This window comes from Jaculus jaculus, chromosome 14, assembly GCF_020740685.1.
Source record: "Jaculus jaculus isolate mJacJac1 chromosome 14, mJacJac1.mat.Y.cur, whole genome shotgun sequence".
NCBI classification, from domain to species: domain Eukaryota; kingdom Metazoa; phylum Chordata; class Mammalia; order Rodentia; family Dipodidae; genus Jaculus; species Jaculus jaculus.
In genome coordinates, this window is record NC_059115.1 from 24,604,280 (window position 1) to 24,631,304 (window position 27,025).

Genomic DNA, 27,025 nt, shown 5'->3' on the forward strand with positions numbered 1-27,025 from the left:
ACCAATGCATACTTTAAAATCAACCTCATGGGGCTGGGGATGTTGCTTATTGGGTAGAGTGCCTGCTCAGTAATGCATAAAGCTCTGAGTTTGATCCCCAGCACCACATAAAACTGGGCATGGTAGTATACACCTTTAAGCCTAGCACTTGGGTGGTAGAAACAGGAGGGTTAGGAGTTGTAGGTGAGACCCTGAGTCAAAAGAAACAAAAAAGCCTAAAATGAATACCATAAGTACCTTATGAGAAGGGTGCTACTCTGTATTTGATTTTGAACATTTAAAGCAATACTTGGTTACAGGCACACACTGAAGGGGTCACATATTTCTGTCTCTGCTGCTGCATTAGGTGAGCCTCTGTATATCCAGCAGCAGCAGAATCAAGGCGTTTGGCGCAGAGTAGGTGCCCTTATGTAGGCCTATTAATACAGTGGCCAATGTGATGAATCAGAAGTCTGAAGAGGTTGCCCTGGGGCTGCAGTAGTCAGTGAAAGGTGGCGCGTGTCTGGCCTTGGACTCAACTACCTGTCTCACCGTGGGCTTAGGTCAGGGGAGGAACGTCCCGAGGGGGCGGGGCCGGGGCCGGGGCCGGGGCCGAGTCTGTTCGGAAGCTTTCGCTGCCGGCGGCTCTGACCCGCCCTCTGGGCACCAGCTGCGAGGAGCAGAGGGCCAGCGGGCCACAGCAGGCGAGGCGTGTCGTGATTGGCTGAGGCACCGGTGATTGGCGGGCGCACTGGCCGCTCAGCGAGCCGAGCCCGCGCCGCGTTCCAGGGACGACGCCCGGCGTGGTGGCCGAGGCCCCGCCCCCTAGCGCCGAGGCCGCCCGGGCTTGCCTGTGGTTGCGCGCTGCCTCCGCTCCGCCGGCCGCGGCTCCCGAGCAACTTGGCGGTGGGCCCCGAAGCCCGAGAGCGTCGCGGGCGGTGAGTGCTCAGGCTGGGGGTCGTGGCGCGCACAGGGCCACGGGAGGGCCCTGGAACACGGGGAGGCGCCCTCCGCTGCGGGCCTCAGTTTCCCTTCCGAGTTGGTGGGCGGCGGGCAGAGTCCTTTCCAAGTTACCAAAAGTTGAGAGTAGGGCCTCCCGTTGCTCCGCGATGCCCGAGGCACCCTCGGCCCAGCCCCTGCCCCCCGAATCCCCAACTCCCGCCTCCGAACTCCTTCGCGCCCGCAAGCCTCACCGCGAAACCCCACCTCGGAAGGAAAGCAGTTCCCAGGGGCTGGTGGGCTGGGGGCGGCGGGCGGCGGCCCCTGCAGCGGTGCCACGCGCCCGGAGCTGCCCCGTCATGCCCTTCCCCCCTGCGCCGCCCGGCCAGAGCAGGGCCGTCCCCAGTGCCTCTGGAAGGGAACGACCCCGGCTTACGAGTCCATGGAGAATCAGCTCGCCTAGCAGCCGAGTGGCAGTCGTTCTCCCAGTAGAAGAGGACAGCGACTGTCCTTGGACATGCCTGGTGTGAACCACTCTGGTATGAACCGCCCTGGTGTGACCCTAGCTCTGGTGTGGACCTACCCTGGGGAACTAAATTCTGCTGTGATGACTGGAAGACTTTTTGAGAATCTGACACAGCCTTTCAGGATGTGATGGAGCTGAGTCCTTTCACCCCATTTTCAATTGGCTGATAGGACATTCCAAAGAACCAGCATTGTAGGACCTTGGAACTGCACCCCTTCCCCTTAAGTACCTCTTTTAGTACTCCCAAGGGTAGAAATAAACAGTTCCCATTTGACACCTGAGGCTCAGTGGGTTTGGGGCCTGCCCAGGACCTTGTAGCCAAAGGACAGAGCCTAGGTCTCTGACCCCACCCTCAGCAAGTGCTGCCCCTCCTCCTTCACCTTGGACAATGACCCCTGGGGGTTGGCCTGGATTTGTCCTTCTGCTGGATCCATTACTAGTGCACCCCCAGCACCTGGGAGCCCAGGGCCATTTCTTCCCCCACGGCCCACCTGTTGACTTGTCTCCAAGGGGTCCTTCCCATCTGAGCAGGGATCTAGAGAGGGTCTAGCATCTTTCTGGTCTAGCATCTCCCTGCATGCTCCTTGGACCTCCTGAGACACAGGCAGGATTGACTGGAGAGACTTTCTAATTTTTCTCAGGTAGGAGAGGCGAGGACTCTCCAGCTCTGGCTTATACACTTCTATAAGGTGGATTGGTCACAGAGGGGACCCAGCTCAGTCTCTGCCTCCAGAAATGGTGACACCATGTGACAGATATGAAACAGATCCTTGTGTGTGGCAAAAGTAAAGTGATACAAATCACAATGGGTAGTGAACTTTGTGCAAATCTTCTCTTACCTCTCCAGCCTCCGAAAGTGTGCTGTAGCCCTTAGCTACAAAGCAGGCCATCCCTGCACTCCTGACTTCCCATCTGCCCCAGTACTGGCCCCTCACTCTGACCAGAAGGTCCGTGCTTTCTCTCTTGTCTCTTGATCTGACCCTGACTCTAGGCAGCCCCAGTGGTTCTTATTTCCCCTTTCCCTCTAGGATCAGGTCCATCTCCTGGCCTGGCATTGGTTGAGGCTCAGAGAACCTGTGCTCTCACCTCTCTATCTCATGTCCTGTCCCCTACAGTCACTTCCCAGCCACAAAGATAGCTCACAACTGTCCCTGTTCTGATCTCCTTAGCATGTCCTTCTTGGAATCCCCACTCCCACTTAGCTCTGAAGGCTCAAGCCTTTATGGAGTCCGTAGCATATCCCTTTTCATGGTTTGACTGAGGTCCCCTGTCTCCTGCAATCCCATGCCTGCTCTGTCTCTGGCTGTTTAAGTGTTGTCTTCCCACCAGACTCAGCTGCTCAAAAGCTGGTGCTAGAGCATCCTGTCCTGGGCAGGGAGGCTCAGCATAGTACAGAGCCTGGCACAGCCTGCTGAGCCACCCAGGCCAGCACAGAGCAGGTGCTGAGCATGGTGAGCTGAGCTGTTGATGTCCACAGTCACAGCCTGGGCCCTTCCCTTTCCACTCCCCCTCTTTGCTCTTGTCACATCAAGTGAGCTGGACTGTTTCTTGGTTTGGACTTAATACTCTGGGCAAAAATAGGTACCTGGGGCCACCAAGGGCTCTGTGCCCTTGTCTTGAGGCACAGGCCTGTGCCAGGGTCTGGGTTGAGCCAGGAAGGAGTAGACACCCCAAGCCAGAGGCCTATTGGGCTCTGTCACAATTTTCCTTTTTACTTTATTTCCATACTTAAAATCACCTGTAATCTTTAGTCAGAGATAGCAAGTGTTGCCATTTGGGAGTGGGGACACATTTTCCTTTTTTTTGTTCGCTGTAGATAAATTTTGTTTTCATCCTTAACAGACATGGAATGATGTCCTAGGTTGCTTTTAATCCCGATTCACAGTGCTGTTTAGGTTTTGCCTGGTCTCTGAACCTTCACATCCAGATCATGGTTAATAGCAATATAGTGGGCAGCAGCACATAGGAGCTGAGGGTTTCATCACTGCATTCTGGATGATGGAATGTCTCCGTGAGAGGTGCCCTGGTGTGTGAGCCCCATAAGTGTCTCCCGTGTTATCCATATTGGGATCCTGCTGGTGGAGATGTGGGTCATCTTGGATTTCCAGGGACTGTCCCCTGCAGAGGAGAATGGCACTGGACAAGGCGGTTTTGAACCTAGGCAGAAGTAGAAGGCTTGACATGGTTCTCTTGCCCCAGACTTCAGAATTCCATGACAGGGCAGCCTCCTTGGGGGTGGGCACTCCTCAGCCCATCTTGTTCCTAACATTTGCTTTTTGATGGGATAAAAATATGCCTTAGTGTTCACAAGGAAAGAATGCCAACCATTCTGTGTTTTGGGATCTTACACAATGATGGGTTCCAAGCCACTGCTCAGCTCGTGCCGGAGCTTGGGCAGAGTCAGGTGACAGGGCTCTTGCTCAGCAGTCAGATGCCTAGTCCTGGGTGGGGGGTAGGTTAGGGGACCTTGCTTAAAGTCATCTAGTCGTATTAGTCCCTAGCTGGAGCCCCTACCTGCAGTCTAATGCCTCAAGCTTTAACCTGTGTACGTTAATCCCACAGTTTATGCCTGGACGTTCAGTCTTGGCTTCTGGGCTCAGCAGCACCAGGCAGAGAAAGAAAGGGAGGGGGTAGGTCCTTCCAGGCGTTCTTCTGATCTTTGTCTCTCTGATCAACCGTGGTCAGGAATCATTTGTTTTGAAATAGCAAGCTCTTTGATCCAGACCACATTTGGCTAGCCTTCTGGACCCTGAAATGACTCCCTGTGCACCCATCTCACCTTGCTTTCCAGATGGCTTACTTTGAAAGTTTTTCTTTGATCTCAGTGTGATGCACATGGTAAGTTGTCCAACACCCAGCCAGAGCCCGAGTTTTTAGGACTTGTCCTTTTATAAAGTGTATTCACCTGAAGGGGAGCAACTGCTATAGGTTTTTTAATGCCTCGCTGTCTGCAGATAGGTGGCTTTCTCTTCTACTAGCCTCTTCACAGCTTGTGTGGAAGGGTGTTGTCCCCTGTTGTGGTTTGAATGTGAAGTGTCCCCTATAGCCTTATGTGTTTGTGGAGCCCTGGTGGAGAAGGTGTGTCACTGGGGGCAGGCCTTGAGGTTTATAAGTCCAGCCCAACTTGGTGTTCAAGAGCTCACTCTCTGCTTCTTCCCTGCTGCTGTGGAGATGTGATGCCTGGCTGTCTGCTCCTCTTAAGCTTTCCCCACCCTGATGAAACTTCCCCTTGACACTGTAAGCTGGAAGTAACCCTTTCCTTCCATAAGCTGCTTCTGGTCTAGTGTTTTGTCCCAGCAATGAGAAGGTAACATCTCCATTGTATGGGTGGGAAAACTCATGCATACCCCAGCAGCCCCCTCTCTTTCTACCTGGGACCCTCCTTCCCCCTCATAGAGGGAGGGGTGGAGTTCTGAGAGCGAGGTGTCTACCTGTGACTGCTGCAGGGGAAGCTGCAGACAAGGTATGGCTAGAGGTGTGATGGATGTGCTGGGAAGGGGTATCAGGGCTCCAGGAGGAAGGGCACAGGCATGGTGGCAGCGGTTGCCTGATGGTGTGGAAGGACAGCTAATATGTGACTAAAGGGACTCAGAAGAGGTATGGGAAGGATTCAGAGGTGAGGTTTGGGGGGGGTCGCAGGTGGGAATGTGAACCTTCGCCTAGCACGTTGAGCTGCATGTCCATCTTCTTGGATCTCAGTATCCTGAGATGGGGTAAGGGTTGGAGGCTGAGTGCTTTCTCCACCTGTGACCTGGGGTGGTGTTTTCCTACCCGCAGAGCTAGGAGGAGCCCACAGGACATCTATTGTGAATATTGAACAGATCTCTTGTTCCCTGTAACAAGCACCTCGACTTAAGTGGCTCCTGTTTTGGGGCAATGGAGCCACTAGAGGCAGTGGGCATGACTGCTTTGTTGAAGCTAATGTGGTCTGGTGACCTGTGTGCTAGGCTTCCCAGCTTCCTTTCTCCTGTCCTGTTGAGTGAGGCTCCCTGCAGTCTGCAGGTGTCCATAGGTGTGCCTGCCCTCTTAGGTCTGGGTGGGTCTGTGACCCCATGGTTCTGTAAGTCCCTGTAGGTCTGCAAATTCCCATGTTTTTGTGATCCCCCATGAGTGTGTGATCCTCTGTGGGTCCCCTTTGGGTCTGAGGTCTCCCATGTGCCTGTCTTTGTGGGTTTGAGAGTGCTCATGGGTCTGCATGTCCTCATGGGTCTGTGGGCATCCATGGGTCTGGGTCCCTGTTGAGTCTGTGTCTCTCTCTTGATCTGTAGGGTCCCATGAGTCTGTGTGACATGTGTGAGTCTGAATGTCCTTTGAGTCTTCATGTCTCCGAGGGGCTGCACTTGTAGATTGCAGGGGAGAGCCCTACCCTGATTTCTAAGCAGATTCAAAAGGCTGGGCCATGCATTTAGTTTTAAATATCCCTGGGGGATGTTTAAAGTAAGGCCTCACTCAACAAACATAGAAATAAAAAAGTAAACTAAATTAAGGGCTCAGCCCCTGCGAGGGAGAAATGTCCAGATGGAAATCTGCACGGCTGCTTGGATACATTTCCATCTGTGGGACCCATTTGTAGCTGGGGTGGGGTGGGGAGTGGGAAGAAATGGAAGAGTCTGCAACCGGCATATAGGACCTGGGTCCATTTCTGGTTTTTTCAGTGACACTGTCCAGAAACACCTACCAGGTAGCTGCTTGGGCCCATCTCAGAGCTGGGAGCTGGGACTCTGCCTGTTTGCAGCTCAGTCTTGGGCCTCCTGCCCTCACAGTCACCTCAAGCTCCAGATGTGGACACTGAGGTCACATGGGCAGCTCAGAACCACATAAAAGGTCAAGGCTGAGCCTTATTTCCTCATTGCTGTCCTCCCTAAAGCCTTTCCTCAGTCTCCTGAAGGGGTGATGATGGATGATTAAGAGTTAGGTGGGGGAGATAGATTAGTGTTTAAAGGCACTTGACTGCAAAGCCTACTGGCCTGGGTTCAATTCCCCCAGCCACCCTTGTAAAACCAAGCAGGCATTTGTTTGTAGCAGCAGCAAGAAACCCCATGTGCACAGGCGTGCACACACACACAAGAGCTTGGGGAGGTACATTTGGAAATCTGGGGAAACGTCTTTCCAGGGCTGGGCATGGTGATACACACCTTTTATCCCAGTACTCTGGAGACAGGCAGGAGGATTGCTGCGAGTTTGAGGCTGGCCTGAAACTGCAGAGTCAGCCTGGACTGGTGTGAGACCTTACCTCACAACAACAAACAAAAAGAGGCATTGGGAACATAGCTCCCCTGGTAGAGTGCTTGCCTTGCATGTATGAAGCTCTGCATTCATTCAGTCTTCAGCATTGCATAAACTGGGTTGGTGACACACCTCTACTCCCAGAACTCCAGAGGTAGAGGCAGGAGATGAGAAGTTCAAGAGCACCTTCAGCTACATAGCAAGTTTGGGGCTAGCTTGGGATACATGAGACCCTGTCTCAGAACACCAGGGCTGGAGCTAGGGATTGCTACTCAAACAGAGCTCATAACCTTGAGGGTACCAGTACGTCTGTGGGCCAGGTGGCCCTGAAGGGCTTTTAGGTTCTGTGAGATAACAGAGAATTTGACAGTTTATGCCTGGCTCGTTACTACCAGGCAGGTTTTGAGGCCTTTGCGTGTTTGTGTGTGCGTGTGTATGAAAGAGAGACCTTTCCCTTTTCTTGCAGGTAGGATGGACTCTGGCACACCTCCTCCGAGCCCTTCTGGCCCACCATGCCCACCAGCACCGCAGCCCCAGGCCCGTGCTCGGCTTAATGCTACCACCTCAGTGGAGCAGGAGAAAAGTGAAACACCTCGTGCTCCCAGAGCCCAAGCTGGTCCTGGCCCTGGACCAAGTGCTGGAGAAACAGCTGCCTCAGCAGAGCCCCGAGTCCCCTGGGCCAGGGGCCGAGGGGTGGATGGAGCTGGTAAGAAGGCAGGGTTGGGAAGCCCTGCAGTGTGCAGCCCATAGCTGTTTGGTGAAGCAGGGTTGGCACAGTGGCTCAGGCCCCCTGAGAGGCTCCTTGTGTCAGGGCTTCTCTGCAGCTCCCATAGCATGCATGGGTATCAGTTGTAGGGCCACTGCTTTGTCCAATGCCTGTCTCCTGTGCATCAGCCCCAGTGTGAAAGCAGTATCTTCTTCCTCTATGTTATAGTCTGCTGTTCTCTGCCTGCCTCCTTTGACTTAAAGGTGGATCACCACAGGGCTTAGGCTTACAGAGGGGCCTGCCTATTCTGCCATGCTGCTTGGAACCCCAGCTCTAAGGGTGGGCTGGGTATTTGTTAGAAGTTTTGTTATCTTTGGAGGTCATCACCTGCTATTCCCTGTACCACAAGGTGGTTCTGCATTTTCCCACCTTCCTTTTGCCACACATGCCCTGCCCAGCTTGCCTGTTGGAATGCTACCTGCTTCTAAGTCTCTCCTATCTCTGGTACTTTCCAGCCTTGACCCACAACCATCACCACACGTTCCATTGCAGCCTGGTGTATGCCTGTGCACACACACACACACACACACACACACACACACCTACTCACCTACCTCCAATGTGAGTGGAAGTGTGAAAGCAGTATCATCCTTCCTGTGTGTTACAGTCTGGTGTTCTCTACCTGCCTCCTTTAACTTAAAAACAAATGTTTTTTTGAGGCAGTTAAACTGACGTCATGACCTATTGGGTGCAAACCTACAGCTTGAATGAGCCTCAGGAACAGGTCCTACCTAGGTTCAGAAGACCTGGTGAGTGGCTTCAGGGGAAGCATGTTCCTGCTGAGGTTTCTCTGTCAGCATGTGACCTCTCTGGGTGTGTCTGCAATGAGCAGTGGGCTGGGCCCAGCTCATGACTGCCCCTCCTTCAGTGCGGCAGACACTGGGCAGAGAGAAATAGCACATAACATGGGTGAGGTCATGGGGAAGGGCTTGGGCATTGAGAATAGCATTTGCAGGGATTGGAGGCGAGCTGCATGGGGCATGGTCAGGCCTGTAGAGGACCTGGATGGTGGCAGACAGGAGCATTGAGGACCATGTGTGGAGGACTTAACTCTTCACAGTCCAGGAAGACCAAGCTACCTCATGAGAGTGATGCTGACTAGGGTTGACATGGGCCTTGGACTTTTTTGTTCCCACTCAGAGCTTCCCTTCCAGCTAATACTGTTCTCCTGGCATCTGTGAACACTTCACAGTTATGTTTGAGATAGTGTTCCAGTGTGTTGAGTCATTCACTGGGCTAGCCCTCCCCAAGATGGCTAATCACAGAGGAGGGCTGCATGCAGTTCAGGGATGGAATGGGTTTTGCCAAGGCCCTTGGTGCCAGATTGCTTCTCGTCTCCCAGGGAAGCCTGTGGTGCTACATGCTGTGAGTAAAGGGGCCATTTCCATGACTTCTCCCGCCCCCAGGTGGGTGCTGTAATGCTCCTATGTTACACATGGCTTGGTTGATGTGAGGCACAGTTTGTTTCTTGGTTGAGTGAAGGGTGTCCCAGTCCCTGTTGTCCTGATCATCCTCTGCTGTCATCTTGCTCTAGCTCTTCTTGCTTTGTCTTCCCCTCCCCTCAAGAGATGCTTGCAGTCATCAGTGACCATCCCATCCAGCAGTGTCCCCACCCTGCATGTACCCAGGCCTCAGACTAGTGGTACATACCTGCAGCATGTTCTGCTGTAGGCCCGGTCCAGTAGGCCTAAGCAAGGGACCTGAGGCCAAGTGACTGCTTTCTCTGGCCTGTCTTTCCCTGGTTGTCTCTCAAGTAGAGCAGAAGGGGATGGCTTTCTAGCCCTACTTGGTATAGGTTGAGGCTCCTGGGACAGCTCAGGCTGACTCTCAGAATGTGCCCACCTTTGGATTTCTTTCTCTTTGTATCTCCTTGAAAGATTACCATACTGCAGGTGAGGCCTGACCCAGGACCTGGGCCCAGGCCCAAGTGCCATCTCCTCTGTTGCTGGAGGGTCAGAGGAGCAGTGGTCAGGGCTGGAAGGCTGGATTTCAATCTGGGCAATGAGGAGGAAGGGCCCCAGGTTGCAGGTTTCAGATACAGTCAGGAAGCAGATGTGCCTCTGTGCTCTGCCCCTGAGGGGATGGAGACAGGCCAGCTGGGAGGATTGACAGACTGGGGATCAGATAGGAGCCTGTCAGGAAGGAACACTGAGCACCATGTGTGGACTTGTGCGTGTGTGAAGCCCCGGATGCTTCACCTCCTCTTCACCTCCTAGTCACTGGTTCAGAGCAACAGGCCCCACCCAGCTGGCAGGGGCAGTGGAACCAGAGTGTCTGCTAAAGTAAGTTCACCTCATTGACTCACCTGTCAGTGTGAAATCAGCATTAGTTAAAATACAGGTAACAAGCACCACAACCCTACCAGTTGGACATCTTTTTAGGCCTCTAACTTTATTATCCCACTACCTCCTACTTCCCTTGGAAGTGAGCCCTGTGGGTACCCTGTTTTTCATATGAGATACAGAGAGAGAACAAGAAGCTAAGGACCCATAGTTGACTGGAGAAGTGGAGTTAGGAGACGAGTGTGTTAGTGCTTACCTGATGGGCCTCCAGGGGCAGCCCACTCAGAGCTCTTTCAGTCAGTCTGCCTGTTGCTTCTGGTCACTTGTGCCCAGGGAACCCCTGTGCTGTAAGTCTTCAGAAGTGCTCTGAGTCGTTGCCTATCTCCCAGAGTGGGGTTCACCAGGCACTGGTGACACATAGACAGGCCAAGGTTAAGGACTGTTCTCTAGAAGCCCCCAGACAGGTAGGGTATAAGAACAAATGAGATTGTATCATTAGGAGTGAGCCCAGTGCTGGAGACTTTGGTTGCAGTCTTTGGGGCCTCTGGAGTGGCCTGTGTACTCCTCAGGGCATCAGGAAGGTACCTAGAGAGGGCTTCCTGGAGGTAGGACCATCCCAACTGCTCCTCAAAACCTGAAGCATGGAAGCAAAACTGCTTTGGGGGTTCGTTTCCTCTGGTCCCTCCTGGATTCCTTCTGTCCTCCACTAGAACTTTGGCAGGGGACCTGATGCTCCAGATCTTGGCTCTGGCCCTGAAAGTCACCCACCACATGGGAAACTTGTTGCCAGTGGACAGGGCTGGGACACTTGGATATTCCTTGGGTCAGATAGAAAAAGGAAACTGGTGACGTGCTAGAAAGAAGGCCACTGGGAGACATGCAGTTCTGGGGAGCCATTTAGGTGGCTGGACACCGAGGTGAGCCCATTCCAAGTTTGCTCCAGCAGCACTGCTCAGGTCGCACGCAAGTCATCTCTAGCTGCATGCACCCAGTCTTCAGGAGTCCACAGCCTTAGTTAGGCAAAGGAACTCCTCTTTAAAATTTTTTTTGTTTATTTTTTATTTTATTTGCAAGCAACAGACAGACTCAGAGAGAATGTGTGTGCCAGGGCCTCTTGCCACTCTAGATGAACTCCAGACGTGTGTACCCCTTGTGCATCTGGTTAACATGGGTCCTGGGGAATTGACCTTAAACCGGGGTCCTTGGGCTTTCTAGGCAAATGCTTAACCAGTAAGCCAGCTCTCCAGCCCAAGGAACCCCTCTTTACAGGTGGCATGGGCTTCTGGCCCATGGGGACTTGTTCTGCTCAACAGACCTAGGCCTAGGCCTCGTGGCCCAGGTGACATAACGGACACAGGGTGGGGTCTGCCGACGCTAATGCTCAGCCCTGCTGGGCAGAAAGGCTAAGCAGCCTGCTCACTGCAAGTGCTTCCAGCTGCTGGGGAGATGGCTCCCTCGGGCCTGTCGGGGCCTGGTGGGCTGTACAGGGAGGAAGGAATTCACACTTCTCCGTGAACCTGTGCTAAGCATGAGGTGCTTTAGCTGAGACCACCTGGGTCCTAGCCTGCTGTACCCCTTCTCCTTGTTTCCCTGGGCCTCTCAGGAACCTCTAGGCTCCTAGGACCAGGGCTGTGGCTCTGATTGGTTGGATGTGAGGGTGCTGATAAGGGGTCACAGGGCCAATGCAGATCCAAGCGTGGAGGCGGAACACTGTCCCCCATTGACCTGGGTCAGGTCATATCCGTGAACAATGCCTGAGTCACACTGTTGGTAATTGAGGAAACTGCTGGCCTGGTGGCCTGAGTGAGTTTTGTGATCTCACACCAGAAGTTTCCCTACAGTGAGGACTGGGGGCAAGGTTTGGAAAGGTTCACACAGATGGTCTCCATGTCTTTTGGAAGGTTGGTGGTGTGTCTGGTGTGTCTTTTATTTGTTCCTTTTAGTGTCTGTTTGTATTCCAAGCCTCTAATGTCACCTCCTCCAGAAGTCTTTGGCCAGGGTTGCTGTCTCCAGTCACCTGCACTGATAAAACATGGCTATCCTCACTGGCTTTGTAGGTGGGCTGAAGCTAGGACAGGTATCTCAAAGCTCTGCTGTGTGAGTGATGGGGCCGGAGTCCCCTAGCCTGCCAGACCTAGTAGCAGAGCAACTGAGCTAGGGCATTGATAGCTGTCTGCATCCATTCCTGCCCTAGGACTCAGCCACCCACAAGGGTGGAAAGGTTTCTTCACAAGGACCTGAATCACTCTCAGGAAAGTTGGTGGGGCATGCTATGTGAAAGATGGTCCCCATGCCCCATGTGTGTGGAGGACCCCTTATCCCAAAGGAGCCCCGATTATCCCATGTGTGAGACTCCTTTGGCCAAGGGTGCCTGTATGTTGCCTTCATTGGCCCAGGGTAGCCCCAGCTGCCCTGTGTATTGGGAGCTTTGTGTGGGGAGCCCCTCTAGGTATAAAGTCATGGTCCTGTGTGCTGGCTATTCTTTCCACCCATCACCGCAGGTACATTGTGAGGATAGAGAGATGCAGAGGCTAAGCATGCAAGACCAGAGGGCTGGGGAGGTGCATTAGAGGTAGGATGCCTTGTCAGTCCTTACTGCATGTTTATTATGACATTCTTCTAAGATTGTTTGAAGTATGTTTCAAAGGTTTAAAGGAAGTATTCGGACATAAGATAGGGCAGTGGTGTGGAAGAGGAATGCTTTATATGCAGTCAGCCTGGGTGGGAAGGACCCCAGTGAGGCCAGCCAAGTGTGGCTGTGAGCTGTCTCCACCCTTTTCTCCTCTGGAATCATGCCTGAGAGGGGAGCATTGACAGTGCAGTCGCCAGGCCTGGTGTGTGAGTGTGTGCTGAGCTCAGCGTGCCGGCGTTTGGGAGACGAGATGAATACTGCAGTCATTGCTCACAGGCTATCTCATTGGCTGCCCCGTCTACTCTGCAGCATTGTGTGGAAGCGCGAGTGTGGAGGTGAGACAGACCCATCAACTGCAGGGGCTGGAGTATATCGAAGAGCAGGCACCAGCAGAAAGCATGAGTGCTGTTGGAGCAAGGCAGTGTCCTGGAGGGCCCCGCCCCTAGACGATTAGCAGAAATGCTAAGTTAGGGTGGCATGCTCTAGTCTTGCAAATACACGGGGCCATTTGCAGAGGAGTAGCTTCATAGATGGGTATGAAAAGCCTTGTCCTCAGGCCTCACAGAGGTGAGGACCAGCTCAGAATCGTGTGGCTCTACTTACAGCTGTTTGTAACTAATGGGAGTCTTTTAAAGCATAAGTTAGATTCAGGATCCTCGCAGTTGCAAAAGACAGATACCCATTATGCATTGGGGGACAGTGGGGAAGGGGATTTAGCAGTCCATGTATCTGAAGAGTCTAGATTAGTTGGTTGGTTTTATACAAGGCTAGATCCAGGAGCTCCCATTCTGTCATTGAAATGTGTTCTGTCTCCTCTTCCCCAAGCTGAACTGGCCTGGGAGGAAGCTTGTTCCCCATAGACCAGCACAGACCCTGTTTACCTGACTTGGTCTCAGTCCATCCCTGACCTGTGTGCTGTGGTCAGGGATGTGAGGTGTCACCAGCTGGGCTTGCTGGCCCCTCCCTGTAGCTCAGGTGCACAATTCACTTATTTCCCATTGGAAGGTGATGAAGTCCTAAGGGCAGAGTCCTCATGGGTGGGATGAGTGCCTTTATAACAGGAATTTGTCTCACCCCTTCCATGAGACGACTGGACAAGGTGCTGCCTATGAAGCATAAACCAGGCCCTGATCAGACCAAATCTGCTAGTATATTGAGCTTGGACTTTTCAGCTTTCGGAACCCTCTGCATTAAACTCTTGTCTATAAGCCCTTTAACAGATGCGACCATACTGTCTAGAAGCCACGCTTAGCAATGGTACTTGACTGCTGAGCATTGGTGCACATTCTTGTTATTGGAGTGCATTTACACTGGAGCCCTGATGAGAGCAGACCTGAGCTAGCTGAGTGACAGTACACAGGTCTGCCCCCTCCCAGGCCTTATGCCCTCAGAACTTTGAGCTGCTGTTGAAAGCCCCTCAGGTGAAGCCGCTGTGCTCTCAGCTGCTTGAAGCTTGGACTGGCTGCTGTCTCCTAGGCTGGCTTTCGACCTCACTGTCAGCCTCATGCTCCTAGCCTGGATGTTAAAGTAGCCAGTCTCCTGAAGCCCATTCCTGCCATCCTTCCACTCCACTGACATGCGACAAGGCCTGGCTTTGTCATGGTTCGCTTTTCACATGTTCAAGGTCCTCTGAAGGCAGACGTGGATATACCCTTTGAAGAAGTCCTGGAGAAGGCCAAGGCTGGGGACCCGAAGGCACAGACAGAGGTGAGGACCAGTGTCCCATGGGAAAGCTCAGGACATGGCCCTGCATGATGGGCCTGGCCAGGTGTCCTCTCCATGGAGACCTGTCAAGCCTCTTCTGTGGAGCAGGCAGTCACCCTGCTTGTGTCCTGGCCATGTGCCAGCTTCCCATGTTGGTTTGGTTTCCACATTTTCTGTGTTGTTTTCCCCCTTTTACCCTACATTCACACCCCCACCCCCCCGGTCCTGCACATACCCTGTCTTGGACATCTGCTCCCCTAGTACCCTTCCTCCTCCAGCTCTCTGAAGTAGGCTAGTTCGTGCTCCACCACCGAGCCCAGCAGCTGCTTTTATCCCCCAGCAGCCACTTTGTGTCATGCCAGTCTCGACCATTAGCTGTGGTCCTCGTTCCTATAACCATTCATTTGGGCAGTTGCAGGGGCTGGATTTGTTCCTATGCTAGGGACACAGTGGCATGCCACACACGTAGGGACCCTGTCTTCATGGAGTTAGTCAGTGGATTAAACAGAATACAAGCAGAAAGACCCTTGTGTTACAGGAGGTGGCAGGAGTCCCATTGAGCTCTGATGAGGACCTGCCCAGCAGAGGGCTGATCCTCCTGAACTAGAGAGGAGAGTTGGGAGCAGAGGGGCTTAGCTGGGAGAGCAGCTTGCTGGGTGTCCGATCCAAATGCACAGGGAGGGAGCAGAGGAAGGAGAGCAGTTATCTTAATAGGTCACCATTATTTCATGTTTCCTTAATGTCCTTGGAGATGGGAATCAGCATTTCTACTTTTTAGATGAAATGGAGGTCAGAGGAGTGCCAGTAATTTGTCCCAAGTACATAGCCACGGGCCTGAGTTGTCCCCTCCCACTGTTTCCTCGTCTTGGGATGTAGAATGCTGCAGAGCGGCATCCTAAGGCCCAGCTCTCTGGTCACACTTGGAGATCTGACAGCTCTAGAGGTGCAAGGCAGCAAACCTTGGGCAGCAGCTGTGGGCCCAACTCTGACTCCAGCCTGGCACCAGCCTGCCCTGAAAGGAGGTAATTTTGTCATTCCCAAGGGACTCACCACCTCATGCCATTGTGCACAAGCAGGAAGTCACAGTCCCTGGAGAGCCCTACCCCTCACAATGCCCCAGAGAGGCAAAAAATTGGCAGAGCAACAAAGGAGGAATTTTTGTGTTATCTACAGAGCCATATTAGACTCTGCCCTCCTGTGTGTAGTCCTCCCAAGGCTGAGGAACACTTACAAGGCCCTGTTGGTTTCTGAAGTCCTCCCACAGCCTGTGGCTAGGCCCCCTGATGCTGTGGCGCACCCACAGGATTGTGATGGACTTTGAAGTCCTCCTGCAGCCCGAAGCCTGAGCCTCCCAAAGCTGAGGAGCACTCATAGGACTGTTTGGCACCCTGAAGTCCTCCCACAGCCTGTGGCCCATGTCTCCTGAGGCTGGAAGCATGCTTGGCTCTTTTCTGGGCCACCTGTACTCTGGGCATCACATTGCCCTTGCGTAGAGTGAGAGGATTGGACAGGGTCAGCCAGTGGTTTTTCGCAGGGCCAGATAGTAAAGGGTTTGGGCTTCATGGTCTGTTGTGAAGCCTTTCTGTGAAGTGCGGAAAAGCTACCGTGCTGGTATGGGAGTGCGAGGCCGTGGTTGTGTTCCCACAGAACTCTGTTGCAGAGGGAAAAATCAAGCCTTGGCTTACGGCTGCTCCTGGCTGGCTTCTGTCTCCAGCCTAGGCTCATTAAGAGCTAGGGAATGGACCCTATTGTTGTACCAAACTTCCAGCCATAGCTAAGCATTCCAGCATTTTCTAGGCAAGGAGCAAGTGGAGGAAGCTCAGCCCAGTGCACAGCCTGTATTTCTGTTACCTCTGGAAGATTCCAAGCTTGCACCACAGTGGGGAAGGAGCAAGTGCTGGGTGGGCCGGGGAGCAGCTGGGGCCAGCCAAGTGCAGACCCTTCCCCTGTTGGGACCCAATCTTACTATCTTCCTTCTGGGTCTGGAGAGCAAGGGGAAGGGTGAGGAGGGCAGATACTGGAAGTCAGCCAGGGTGACTGCTGTCTCTTGCTCACAGCTGGGCAAACACTACCTACGATTAGCCTGCAACACAGATGAAGAGCTCAACAGCTGCACAGCTGTGGACTGGCTGATTCTGGCGGCCAAGCAGGGCCGGAGGGAGGCCGTGAAGCTGCTTCGCCGGTGCCTGGCAGACAGGAAAGGTGAGGCTGTGGGAGACTGCCTGAGGGTGGCAGTTGGCAGCACTTGCTAAATGAGCAACTGAAGTAATAACCAGAAACCTAGTGCTGGTGGTGCTTTTGGGAAGGAAGCGATCTGTTGCTAGTGGCCTGGTTATGTGAGGCGCAGCTTCTGCAACCTGTGGGGTCTGTAATACGCAGAGCCATTTCCACAACTTTTGCCCTGGGCTTGGTGTCTGCAAGTGATCATTAATTAGATTCCTCTTCCTGATGGGTTCTGGTCCCACCTGAGCTGACGATGAAATCTTGGAGCCAGAGGTAAATACTATCCCAAGTGCTGGAACATGAGGGCTTGGAAGGTTCCAAGCCTCAGAAAGAGTGAACAGTGTTTCACAAAGGTTATCTTTAATTCATTTTATCTTTTGAGACAGTCTCACTCTATCTCAGGCTGACCTGGAACTCACTCTGTAGCCCAAGCTGACTTCAAATTCACAGTGATCTTACCTCAGCTTCCCAAGTGCTGGGAATATAGGTGCTGAGCCATCACTCCTGGCTTGTTTTTTATGATACATATTTTCTTACATTGTAAAGCTTTTATGCTTTATATTATATGGGAATAATGAAGATACAAATACTAGGTAGTACTGAAGTCCAGAGAGAAGTGCTCTGTAGTTTGGTATATTGTCTCCTGGTATTATTAAATCATATCATAGTATATCCAGTGTACAGACTTAGGTTTAGTGAACAGACTCCCCTCTTTGAAAATCAGGCTGTCTCATCTAGCCAGCCTGCCTAGACCTAAGCAAGTGGGATGAGCTAGAGCTGGCTGAAGCAGGGGAAAGTGGCCTGCATGGCTATGGTCATGAGCCAGCAGCTCCCGGGGCCACAGAGGAGCAGTGGGGAGGGAAAGTTGTTCATGCTCACATGGAAATTTTGGCAAATGTTTTGTACCTCTTGGGAGAGGCATGCTACTGTATGTAGTGGCTGCTCACTGTGGACCCTGCTTACTCTTGCTTCTGTGGCCCACCTGGCCTCCCTCCTTCGATCGGTGTGGGAGACACTGCTCTTCCAGCCTCCTGAGGAGGGGCCCAGCCTTTGAAGTGCTGTGGGCACAGGGATGGTCTCCTGCTGGTGTCACTTGTCTGGTGAGACTGACCCAGATTTCAGGCAGCAGTGCCCTGCACCTTGGCTCCCCAGTAATAGCTGCTGGATCCCCCAAGGACAAGGTGGGAGGGGGACTTGACTAGGAAGAGCAGACAGCCTTAAATATCCCTGCATGCAGCATGTGCCCAGTACTGAGTCTCCATGCCTCTGACTTGGAGAGTGTGTGCTGAATGGGGTAGGCTCAAGTGCCCTTTGGGGGTAAGTGTCCATTTTACCCAGAGCCAACTAAGCCTGTCACACCTTGCTCATGTACCTGTCCACAGTCCTTTGGGAGTGGCCTTGGTTTGGGGTGGGACACAGACTTAGCTAATACCTTGGTCTGTCAGGCATTACTTCCGAGAATGAGGCAGAGGTGAAGCAGCTGTCCTCTGAGACAGACCTGGAGAGGGCTGTACGCAAGGCCGCCCTGGTCATGTATTGGAAGCTCAACCCTAAGAAGAAGAAGCAGGTCGCTGTGTCCGAGCTGCTGGAGAATGTTGGCCAGGTCAACGAGCAGGGTAGGCCACCTCATCAATACTTGCCCTTCTCCTGGGGACAGGTCCTTTCTTGTGGGGAGGTGGGCGAGTGGCTTATTGGCAGGAGAGTGTAAATGCCACACAGGTGTTCATTTATTGATCAAAGTTGTGCTCTACTTTTTCTGGTACCAGAGTTAGTCATAGAGGGGGTGACAGAGGCTTAACCTTACTCCTGGGGGCCTGATGAGTATGATGCTGGCTAAAGGTGGACAAGGTCAGACAGTGCTAGCCACAGATGAGGGTGTGCCTGGTGAACATATTCCTGGTGGTATGGGCTGTGTCCATTGCTGAGCAAGGACACTACTGGAAGTGCTGGTTTACCTGATGGGAAGCTTCAGAGGTGACTGCCTAGGAATGTGGTCCTTGATCCCTGAGTTCAGGAACAGCCCAGAAGAAGCCCAAGGACCCTTGTTTGGTGGGCTTCAGAGCATGAGAAGCCAGCCAAGCAGCCCTGGTTCCCAGTCACCTCTGTCCCTACAGATGGAGTGGTACAGCCAGGCCCAGTTCCCAAGTTCCTGCAGAAGCAGAGGCGTATTCTGGAGCGTTTGGTCAGCAGCGAATGTGAGTGTAGCCCCCATCCTGTACTTGTACCCATTGCCTGAGCTTCCCACCCACTGCTAGGGCACAACGTCCCCTCCCTGTGCATCCCAGTCCTGGATCCCCTACCAGGATCTTGGGGCTGAATGGACTTTGGTCCAGTTCCTTTGGATTGTTGTGTTCTGGGGCTTGGGACCGGATCCATGTCCACCGGGAGTTCGGGCTACTGGTGGGGGTGGAGAAGCCTGCATATGGGTAAGGGAGTGAGCTGCCAGGGGAAGGAGGGAGTTGGCACCTTGCACAGCTGGGGGAAGGCACCTCAGGCAGAAGAATGAATGTGGACAAAGGCCTAGGGGGACAGATGTGTAGAGGCTTTGCCTTGGTGTGGGAAGACGGGTAGAGGGGCAAAGTGGGGTATAGGAAGAGGCTGGGGACACACTGAGCTGAGAGTGTCTTCAGGACATCTGGGGTTAGAGAATTAGAAGAGACTTGTGCATCTGTGTGTAGATACCCAGCCTCTCTGTGGCCTACCCATTGATTCCAGGCTTCCATCCTGGAGAGGACAGGCAGGGGAGGGGCTTAGGGCATCCCTGGTGAGGGCTCAGTAGATGGGAGCTGGGTTCACAGTTATGACTCAGTGCAGCCTCCCCAGGCCAGTCCAGAGGAAAGCTTCCAACCTGAAGGTGACTTGTGGCAACTTCTGCCATTGTCTAGCATGTCTTACTGTAGGCGGAAAGCTCAGACCTAGGCATGGGCTTGGTTTCCCTTATCTGTCCTGAGTGTTCCCAGGGCTTAAAAAGCACCGTAGTAAGCTTTTGAAAGATACACATTAGATGGCAGGATTTAGACACATAGTGGCCACCATGTTGGTCCTGTTGAATGGGGGAGTTAATTGGTGACCAGTAGGTCCTTGTTGGGTCATGATGGATGGGGGTCAGTGGGCTTTTAGTAGGCCCTCAGTGTATCCTGTTGGCTAGTCTACTGCACTGTGGGGCCCTGCCAACATGGGAGGGATTGAAGGGTGTCGGTGCCAGGAGGATGCAGGGTCTAGAAGTGTGGCTGGTATTAAAGCAATAGGTGGACCCCAAGCATTAGGGGTTAGGAGGGCATGTCACTTCAGGTGGGCAGTGTACCGCCAAGGCTAAGAGCAGGGGTAACTACCAGTGGGTGGCAGACACACCTCTTCCCCCTTCCTCATCCATCTAGTACTTACTTGTGTCCACATCCAAGGAAGAGTTTTATCCTTCTCTAAGCTGGGGTTCAAGTTGCCCCCCCCCACCAGACTCACCCATCTGTGTCAGGACATAGTAGACTTGGAGTTTGGGGAACCTGGTGCCATGCTCTTACGTTTCAGCCAAGAACTACATTGCACTGGATGACTTTGTGGAGATCACCAAGAAGTATGCCAAAGGCATCATCCCCACCAACCTGTTCCTGCAGGATGATGAGGACGAAGATGAGCTGGCTGGGAAGAGTCCAGAGGACCTGCCATTGCGCCAGAAGGTAAGCGGCTGTTCCATCTCCAAGAAACCACAGAAGGAAGGTCCTGGGCTCCCCAGAGTGCTGGGGCTGCATTACTTTCTCCCAGGTCATCTGAGGTTCCTGCATGAAAAAGTGCTCTCAGGAGGAATCCCAGAAAACAAAAGCAGGGTTGGGCATTGTACTTGGGAGACAGCATCACAGCCCTTGTGTCTCTGCACAAGAAAGTTTTTATGGGCAGCAGCACTGGGGATTTGAATCAGACCCACTTTTACCCTCTCCATGTGCAGAGGCCACTTCTGAAGATTCCATTCCCAAATGCTGTCTTCAGTGTCAGGCTCTCTGCCAGGCCAGGCAGCCTGTGGTCTATTCAATGCAGCTGTTGTCAGACACTAAAGGTGTCCTTCGTGGGGTGGGACAATGGCACCTGGGCAAGGGACAGGGACGCGCATGAGGGACGTGAGCAGTGCACATAGCGGGAAACAGCAACGGGCTCTGCAGCCTGCCTTGACAAGCTTCGTCTGCATAGTTGGGACGCCGTGCACACACAGATGTGCAACTGTCAGAGTTGCAGTAGGTCAGCTGTGAGGCTGGATGAGAAGTGTCTGCTGGTCTCTGCAGGAATGCCAACCTCTCTAGGATCTCAGTATTGGGCCACTCTACCCAGACAGGTATGTTCGTAGATTGTGACCAGTAAGGCCAAAGCCAGCACAGGGACCACTAAGCAGAAGAATTGTCACATAGTCTGTGGCTATTAGTTGTCCAGTATGCCTCAGTTCTGGATGTTCATGACTCAGAATGGATGGACCACATGCATGTAAGAGGGATGAATGCGTCAGAGTAGGGACCAGTGGACAGGAAGTGGGTGGAAAGGTTCCATGGTGGACTGGAGTATAGAGAGGCCTCTGCAGGAAAGGCAGAGAGCCACTTCACTTCCATATTCCACGGACATCAGACCTCATGCTTAGCGTGTGTGCTGGGGAACTGGTGAGTCAAGCCTCAATCATGTCCCTGAGGAGAGGTAGCAGTCCACAGTAGGAAAAACTGTGGGTCCTGAGCTTCAGAAAGGCCCAGGGAGCAGGCCAAGGAGCTCGTGGTTGTGTGGATGGCACACTCCAAGTTGACCTAGGCTAAATGCTCCTGAGAGCAAGAAGCTGGGACGTTTGCTCTTTTTTTTTTTTTTTTTTTTTGGCAAAGAAGAGACAGCCCCCTTGCCCGCACACACAACTCATGCCAGTGAGAGTCCAAGGTGAACTGGAGAAGCCCCGGGACAGGGTATCCCAATTTGTATGTGCCCAGATAACCACCACCATGTCTCCTTCCACAGTGCCACGGTCAGGATGAGCCCAGTGTTGCCTCCCATAGTGATGAGTTCCTTCTGTACAGTCTCGGAGTTCTTTCAGGCAGAGGGATGTGAAGTGTCTGACAAGACAGTGTCGCATTTGTGTTTGGAATTGCCACAGTGCTTTCATCCCTTCATATTGGCACCATTATGAGTTTTGTGCAGACAGAGGCAGTGAATCAACATGGGTGATTGCCAGTTCCCAAGCTGCTACAGCTGTCAGTGGCCTTTCAGGGCACCAATCTCTCTTAGGAGCTAGTATTTGTTCCTATAAAGAACATTCCAGATACCAAACAGTCCTTAAGCCCTGGGGTACAGGGTAGTCTTAAGAGGTGGTACCCTCTTTGAGGCAAATTTAATGTTTTGAAATCCTAACATTTCATATCAAATTATGGGGAATTTTCTCTCAGGTTTCAGAATAACCTGATTTTCTTTACTTGTGTCAGCCACACTGGTTAAAAGTGGCTGCTGTTCTGCTGGCTAGGGTGTGGTGCCTTGCTCCTGATTTCTTGTCTCAGCTCTTGAGGGGCTGGTTACCTACACCCAGACAAACAGTACTCTGCCATATTTTTCCTAGAAGTCTATTCTTTAGTCATGGATTTATTATTTTTTTTTTAAATTTCTTAACATGTTCTTCAGCTCAAGGAAGGTCCATTTAGCTTGAACTACAGAAAAGGAGACTAAAAGTTCAGTTTCACAGTCTGCTGGGGCCTGCAAAGAGGAGGGCTTGGATGGAAGGTACAAGGAACAAAATTCAGAAAACTGTAAAAAGGAGGACACCCCTGTCAAATAGGCCCCCAATTAGGGCCAGCCCTGCTACACTGTCCAAGCAGGGACTTGGATATCACTGGGCATCCGATTCCACAAACTTCCCTGACTTTCACATGCCCTCCACCAGGACACGGAGATGAACAGGCAGTAGGAGCATTCTGAGCGCTGAGTTAGAATGCAGGTTACCCTGTGCTGCCTTCTAGCGTATTGGAGGGCACTCCCTTCAGACACCAAGGTTGGTTATAGGGACAGTGGGCCTTGGAGGCACCATGCCCCTTGATCGTCACCTCTGTTAGCAAGGTGCACCCACAGGGACAGCTGATGTGGGTGCATGCTGACTCTGGTTGGAGCTGTTGATTCTCATGGTTGGCCTGGCCTCATTGGGAGAGGTCCTTACAGGGGAATCATGGCCTAGGAATCATTTTCACCAAGGCCCATCTGCTCCCTAGGAGCATCAGGGATTCCTCAAAGGCTGACACTGCAGCAGCAGCAGCAAACTCCCCATCTTTGATTGGGGGTGGGGAGTTGGCCCCAGAGGAGGAGCCGGGAAACACTTGTTCATTAGTCTGTTTGTGTACTTGGTGTAAAACAGACCGAGTGGACTGTCACAAACAGGAAGAAGCAAAGCTCTCAGCCACATATGTGGATGTGTGCTCATGCACGCAAATTCTCCAGTGTTCCACTGACCTTCACAGCCCGTCTTTCTTCCCTGTGGGAGGCTCGTCGGCCTAGTGTTCCTGTCACATGAGTTGACAGCACGGTTCTCAGCAGAGCCACCTGATGTGTTGTCACTCTGCCTTTCCACTCAGGTTCCTCGGCTCCTTCTCTGCTTCTAGCAAGGCAGGTAGAGACCCTGCCCCCTTGACCCAGCACAGACTGAGCATCCAGGAGGCTTTTCCACTCATCAGTGCTCAGGCCTGGCTCCAGCACACCGCCTCTTTGGCTCTGGGCATCCATCCAGGCTTTCCTATTCTGCCCTGGGCTCAGCCCTCTTGGTTTTCCTGGTGCTGGCCTAGGCTCTGGGTCCCTGCCCTGGCTGGATGAGGATAGTCACCATCTCCACTTGTCATTTGTGCCATCACACTACTGCCTCCCACATCCCCTTCAAGCTCGGAAGCCTGTTAGGATTCTGAGACATTCAGGGCATGGGAAGCACCCTGGATAGTACTGTCATCTCACTGCCCTCTTGACGCTTCCAGACTGCTCTCCCTCAGCCTTTCATTTACCTTTGTACCTGGTTCTAATTGTCACGGGGGAGGGGACACAAGGTGGGCAGGATTTAGAGCCAGATCCTGTGGGCTTCTGTGAGTACTGTGTGCGTGATTATCCGTATGTGTGTGGGTGTGTGTGTGTAAGGTGGATACGTCACATGGAGATTGGTAGGGACAGGTGGCTGGTTCTCAGGGTCTTGCCTACCATGCTATGGCGGAATTGACGTTTTGTGGGAGACACTCAGCATCCACTTGTTGGTGTTTGTACTGAGCTCTCGGGATTTCCTTGGCCACCTCTTGAGAGCTTTGCTGCATGTAGGTTTAAAGCCCAGCATAGCCTGATGACGTAATGGCTACTGTCACCCTTGATGGGTGAGGTAGCTGAGGCTTAGGGAGGTGACATCCTCACTCTAGAGAAAGATAACTCCTGTTGGGTAGCCCTGAGCTGTTGTTTCTCTTGGAAGGCCCAAGGGAAGAGAGGAAGGAAGCAGAGAAACCACTGGATTTCCTTCAGTGCTCAGGTCTCAAGGAGACACAGACTTATGAGTTGTATCACCCTGGTATAAGGTGGGTAACCAAACATGGGGTGTAGAGAAGACCTCCAGGGTCCAAAGAGGAAAGATACCTGTAGGCTGTAGAGTGTGAGGAGCAAGCACTTCATAGTGGCAATGATGTTCCAGGTAGACAGACTTGTTAGCTCAGGGCTGGGTAAACAGCAGGTCCCAGCATTCACTTAAACACAGCTAGGGAGGCCGAAGAAGAATCCAGGGTGAAGAGCAAAGGGTTCTTGTCCCAGTTGGTTTCAGTGCCCTATCTCCCATCCAGGTGATGAAGTACCCCTTGCATGCCATCATGGAGATCAAAGAGTACCTGATCGACGTGGCCTCCAAGGCGGGCATGCACTGGCTATCCACCATTGTGCCCACACACCACATCAACGCCCTCATCTTCTTCTTCATCATCAGCAACCTGACTATCGACTTCTTCGCCTTCTTTATCCCCCTGGTCATCTTCTACCTCTCCTTCGTGTCCATGGTCATCTGCACGCTCAAGGTGTTCCAGGACAGCAAGGCCTGGGAGAACTTCCGCACACTCACCGACCTGCTGCTGCGCTTCGAGCCCAACTTGGATGTGGAGCAGGCCGAGGTCAACTTCGGCTGGAACCACTTGGAGCCCTACATCCACTTCCTGCTGTCTGTCGTCTTTGTCATCTTCTCCTTCCCCCTGGCCAGCAAGGACTGCATTCCCTGTTCAGAACTGGCTGTCATTGCCATCTTCTTTACAGTGACCAGCTACATGAGCCTGAGCAGCTCTGCTGCACCCTATACTAGGCGGGCCCTGGTTACGGAGGTGGCTGCTGGGCTGCTGTCCCTCCTGCCCACTATCCCTATGGAAGGGCACTTCCTGAAAGTACTTGGCCAGACCTTCTTCACCATGCCCATTGGCCACTTTATGGTCCTCAATGTCAGCTTCCCGTGCCTGCTCTATGTCTATCTCATCTACCTCTTCTTCCGCATGGCACAGCTGAGGAACTTCAAGGGCATCTACTGCTACCTGGTGCCCTACCTGGTCTGCTTCATGTGGTGTGAGCTGTCTGTGGTCATCCTGCTCGAGTCCACAGGCCTGGGCCTGGTCCGTGCTTCCATCGGCTACTTCCTCTTCCTCTTTGCCCTCCCAGTCCTGGTGGCCATCTTCACCCTCATGGGTGTGATACAGTTTGCTCGGTGGTTCCTGTCTCTGGACATCACCAAGATCCTGGTCACCACGGCGATCTTTGGCGTGCCCCTGCTCTTCCGCTGGTGGACCAAGGCCAGCTTCTCGGTGGTGGGGATGGTCAAGTCACTGACGCGGAGCTCCATGGTCAAGCTCATCCTGGTGTGGCTCACTGCCATCCTGCTCTTCTGCTGGTTCTACGTGTACCGCTCTGAGGGCATGAAGGTCTACAACTCCACGCTGACTTGGCAGCAGTATGGTTTCTTATGTGGGCCACGGTCATGGAAGGAGACAAACATGGCACGTACACAGATCCTATGCAGCCACCTGGAGGGCCACAGGGTCACCTGGACAGGCCGCTTCAAGTATGTGCGGGTGACAGAAATTGACAACAGTGCTGAGTCAGCCATTAACATGCTCCCTTTCTTTGTGGGTGACTGGATGCGTTGCCTGTATGGCGAGGCCTACCCATCCTGCAGCCCTGGCAACAAGTCCACAGCCGAGGAGGAGCTCTGCCGCCTCAAGCATCTAGCCAAGCATCCTTGCCACATCAAGAAGTTTGACCGCTACAAGTTCGAGATCACAGTGGGCATGCCATTCAGCAGCAACAGCAGTGGCAACCGTGCCCATGAGGAAGATGACATCACCAAAGACATTGTGCTGCGTGCCAGCAGTGAGTTCAAGGGTGTGCTGCTGAACCTGCGCCAGGGCAGTCTCATTGAGTTTAGCACCATCCTCGAGGGCCGCCTGGGCAGCAAGTGGCCCGTCTTTGAGCTCAAGGCCATCAGCTGCCTCAACTGCATGGCACAGCTGTCACCAGCCCAGCGGCACGTGAAGGTGGAGCAGGACTGGCGCAACACAGTGCACGGTGCCCTCAAGTTTGCCTTCAATTTCTTCTTCTTCCCGTTCCTGTCAGCCTTGTGAGAAGCACATGACGCCGAGGAGGCTCCAGTGCATGTCGCTGTGAGGCCCTTCCAGTGTGGCCACACCTCCAGCAGCATGGCCCTATGCCCTGGTGTGTGTGTGTGTGCGTGCGCATGCATGCATATGTGAACAGACCCAGGGTGCAGGAACCCTGTGCTTGTCTGGACTACAGACCCCACTGGAGGGGGGTCTTTAGCACTGTCCACTTGGAATGTCAGATATCAAAAGAAGTTGCATGCCACCTTCACCCACACTCCTGCCCTTCCCCAGTGAAGCTGGGGTGTCAGGCCAGGCCCAAAAGGTCTCCTATCCCAAAGTGCACTTTACAGACTCTCCCACTGCCTCCACACACACTGTTGTCCTTCCTTTTGTGTGGGTATTTTAAAGAACAAACGCTTCTGTATAGATTTCATGGTAGCTTTCCTTATTTATTTGGTTGCTGTTAAGCCCTGACAGCTGCTCACCTTCCTGGGCTCTCCTGTTGCCTTCACCTTGCCGTGTTGTCAGGTCCTGGCTGGTTTCCCGCCTGACGACCAGGGGAGGCAGCTGTGGGAAGTGTGTCCTTTTGGGCTGTCACGGTTCTCCTGTCTTGTGGGTGGTAAGCGTGAGGGTTTCTCGAGTCAACCAGGTCTTAGGAAATAGTGCCAGAGCATTCTTCCAGTGTGAAGGATAGTTTGGTAATGTTCAGTAATGAAGGCAAGGTCCTCAGGTAGACGAAATAAAAAGCTTTGTTGAAATCTCTCTGGTCTACATGAAAAGTTTCGTCTGGTGCATTTCTGAGCGTCAGCAGGCGTTTGCACTCAGATCAGGTGAAATATGAGTGTTGGTCATGCTGCACAAGGGCAGAACTGATGTCCACATAGTTGACCCCACCTGTTGCGATGGTGGTCACCATCCGGTCCACAAGCCCCTGAGGCCCCTCCCACAATCCTTGGGCTCTTGGTACCAGCTCATAGAACATCAGCCCTGCTGTCAGCTCTTTGAGTGAAAAGCACACACTGGCACAGTGACCAGAAACTCAGTACTGATGAGTTTGGTGAAGCATGTGCACTGGGTCTCGGCCTCGTGGCTGCCACCCCTTATGGTGGTGCATTTGTGTATGATCATTCCACAGGGCTGTAGTTGGGATTTAACTCA

General features: G+C 53.0%; 1 protein-coding gene across 3 annotated transcripts; it reads left to right on the forward strand.

Annotated features, from left to right (window-relative positions):
- The first annotated feature begins 810 nt into the window (after nucleotides 1-810).
- Wfs1 (wolframin ER transmembrane glycoprotein) lies at nucleotides 811-26,629 on the forward strand. Of its 3 annotated transcripts, none has more exons than XM_045133901.1 (8): nucleotides 811-917; nucleotides 7,137-7,376; nucleotides 13,975-14,057; nucleotides 16,112-16,256; nucleotides 17,723-17,893; nucleotides 18,392-18,472; nucleotides 19,803-19,951; nucleotides 24,077-26,629. In XM_045133901.1, exons 2-8 carry the CDS (start codon nucleotides 7,142-7,144, stop codon nucleotides 25,886-25,888), a joined length of 2,676 nt encoding a protein of 891 aa, XP_044989836.1. In that variant the 5' UTR covers nucleotides 811-917; nucleotides 7,137-7,141; the 3' UTR covers nucleotides 25,889-26,629. The 3 variants fall into 3 exon arrangements, with proteins under 3 accessions (XP_044989836.1, XP_004669902.1, XP_044989835.1); XM_004669845.2 differs by having other exon boundaries at nucleotides 873-917; nucleotides 7,141-7,376; XM_045133900.1 differs by lacking the exon at nucleotides 811-917 and adding an exon at nucleotides 1,344-1,457.
- Nucleotides 26,630-27,025: the final 396 nt, after the last annotated feature.

Bases quoted from the DNA above. Each gene is read 5' to 3' on its own strand.
- Wfs1 (XM_045133900.1), top strand. From the start codon at position 1,436: ATGCCTGGTGTGAACCACTCTG. The intron at 1,458-7,136 runs GTATGAACCGCC...CTTTTCTTGCAG, and splicing joins GCCTGGTGTGAACCACTCTG to GTAGGATGGACTCTGGCACA. The intron at 14,058-16,111 runs GTGAGGACCAGT...TCTTGCTCACAG, and splicing joins ACCCGAAGGCACAGACAGAG to CTGGGCAAACACTACCTACG.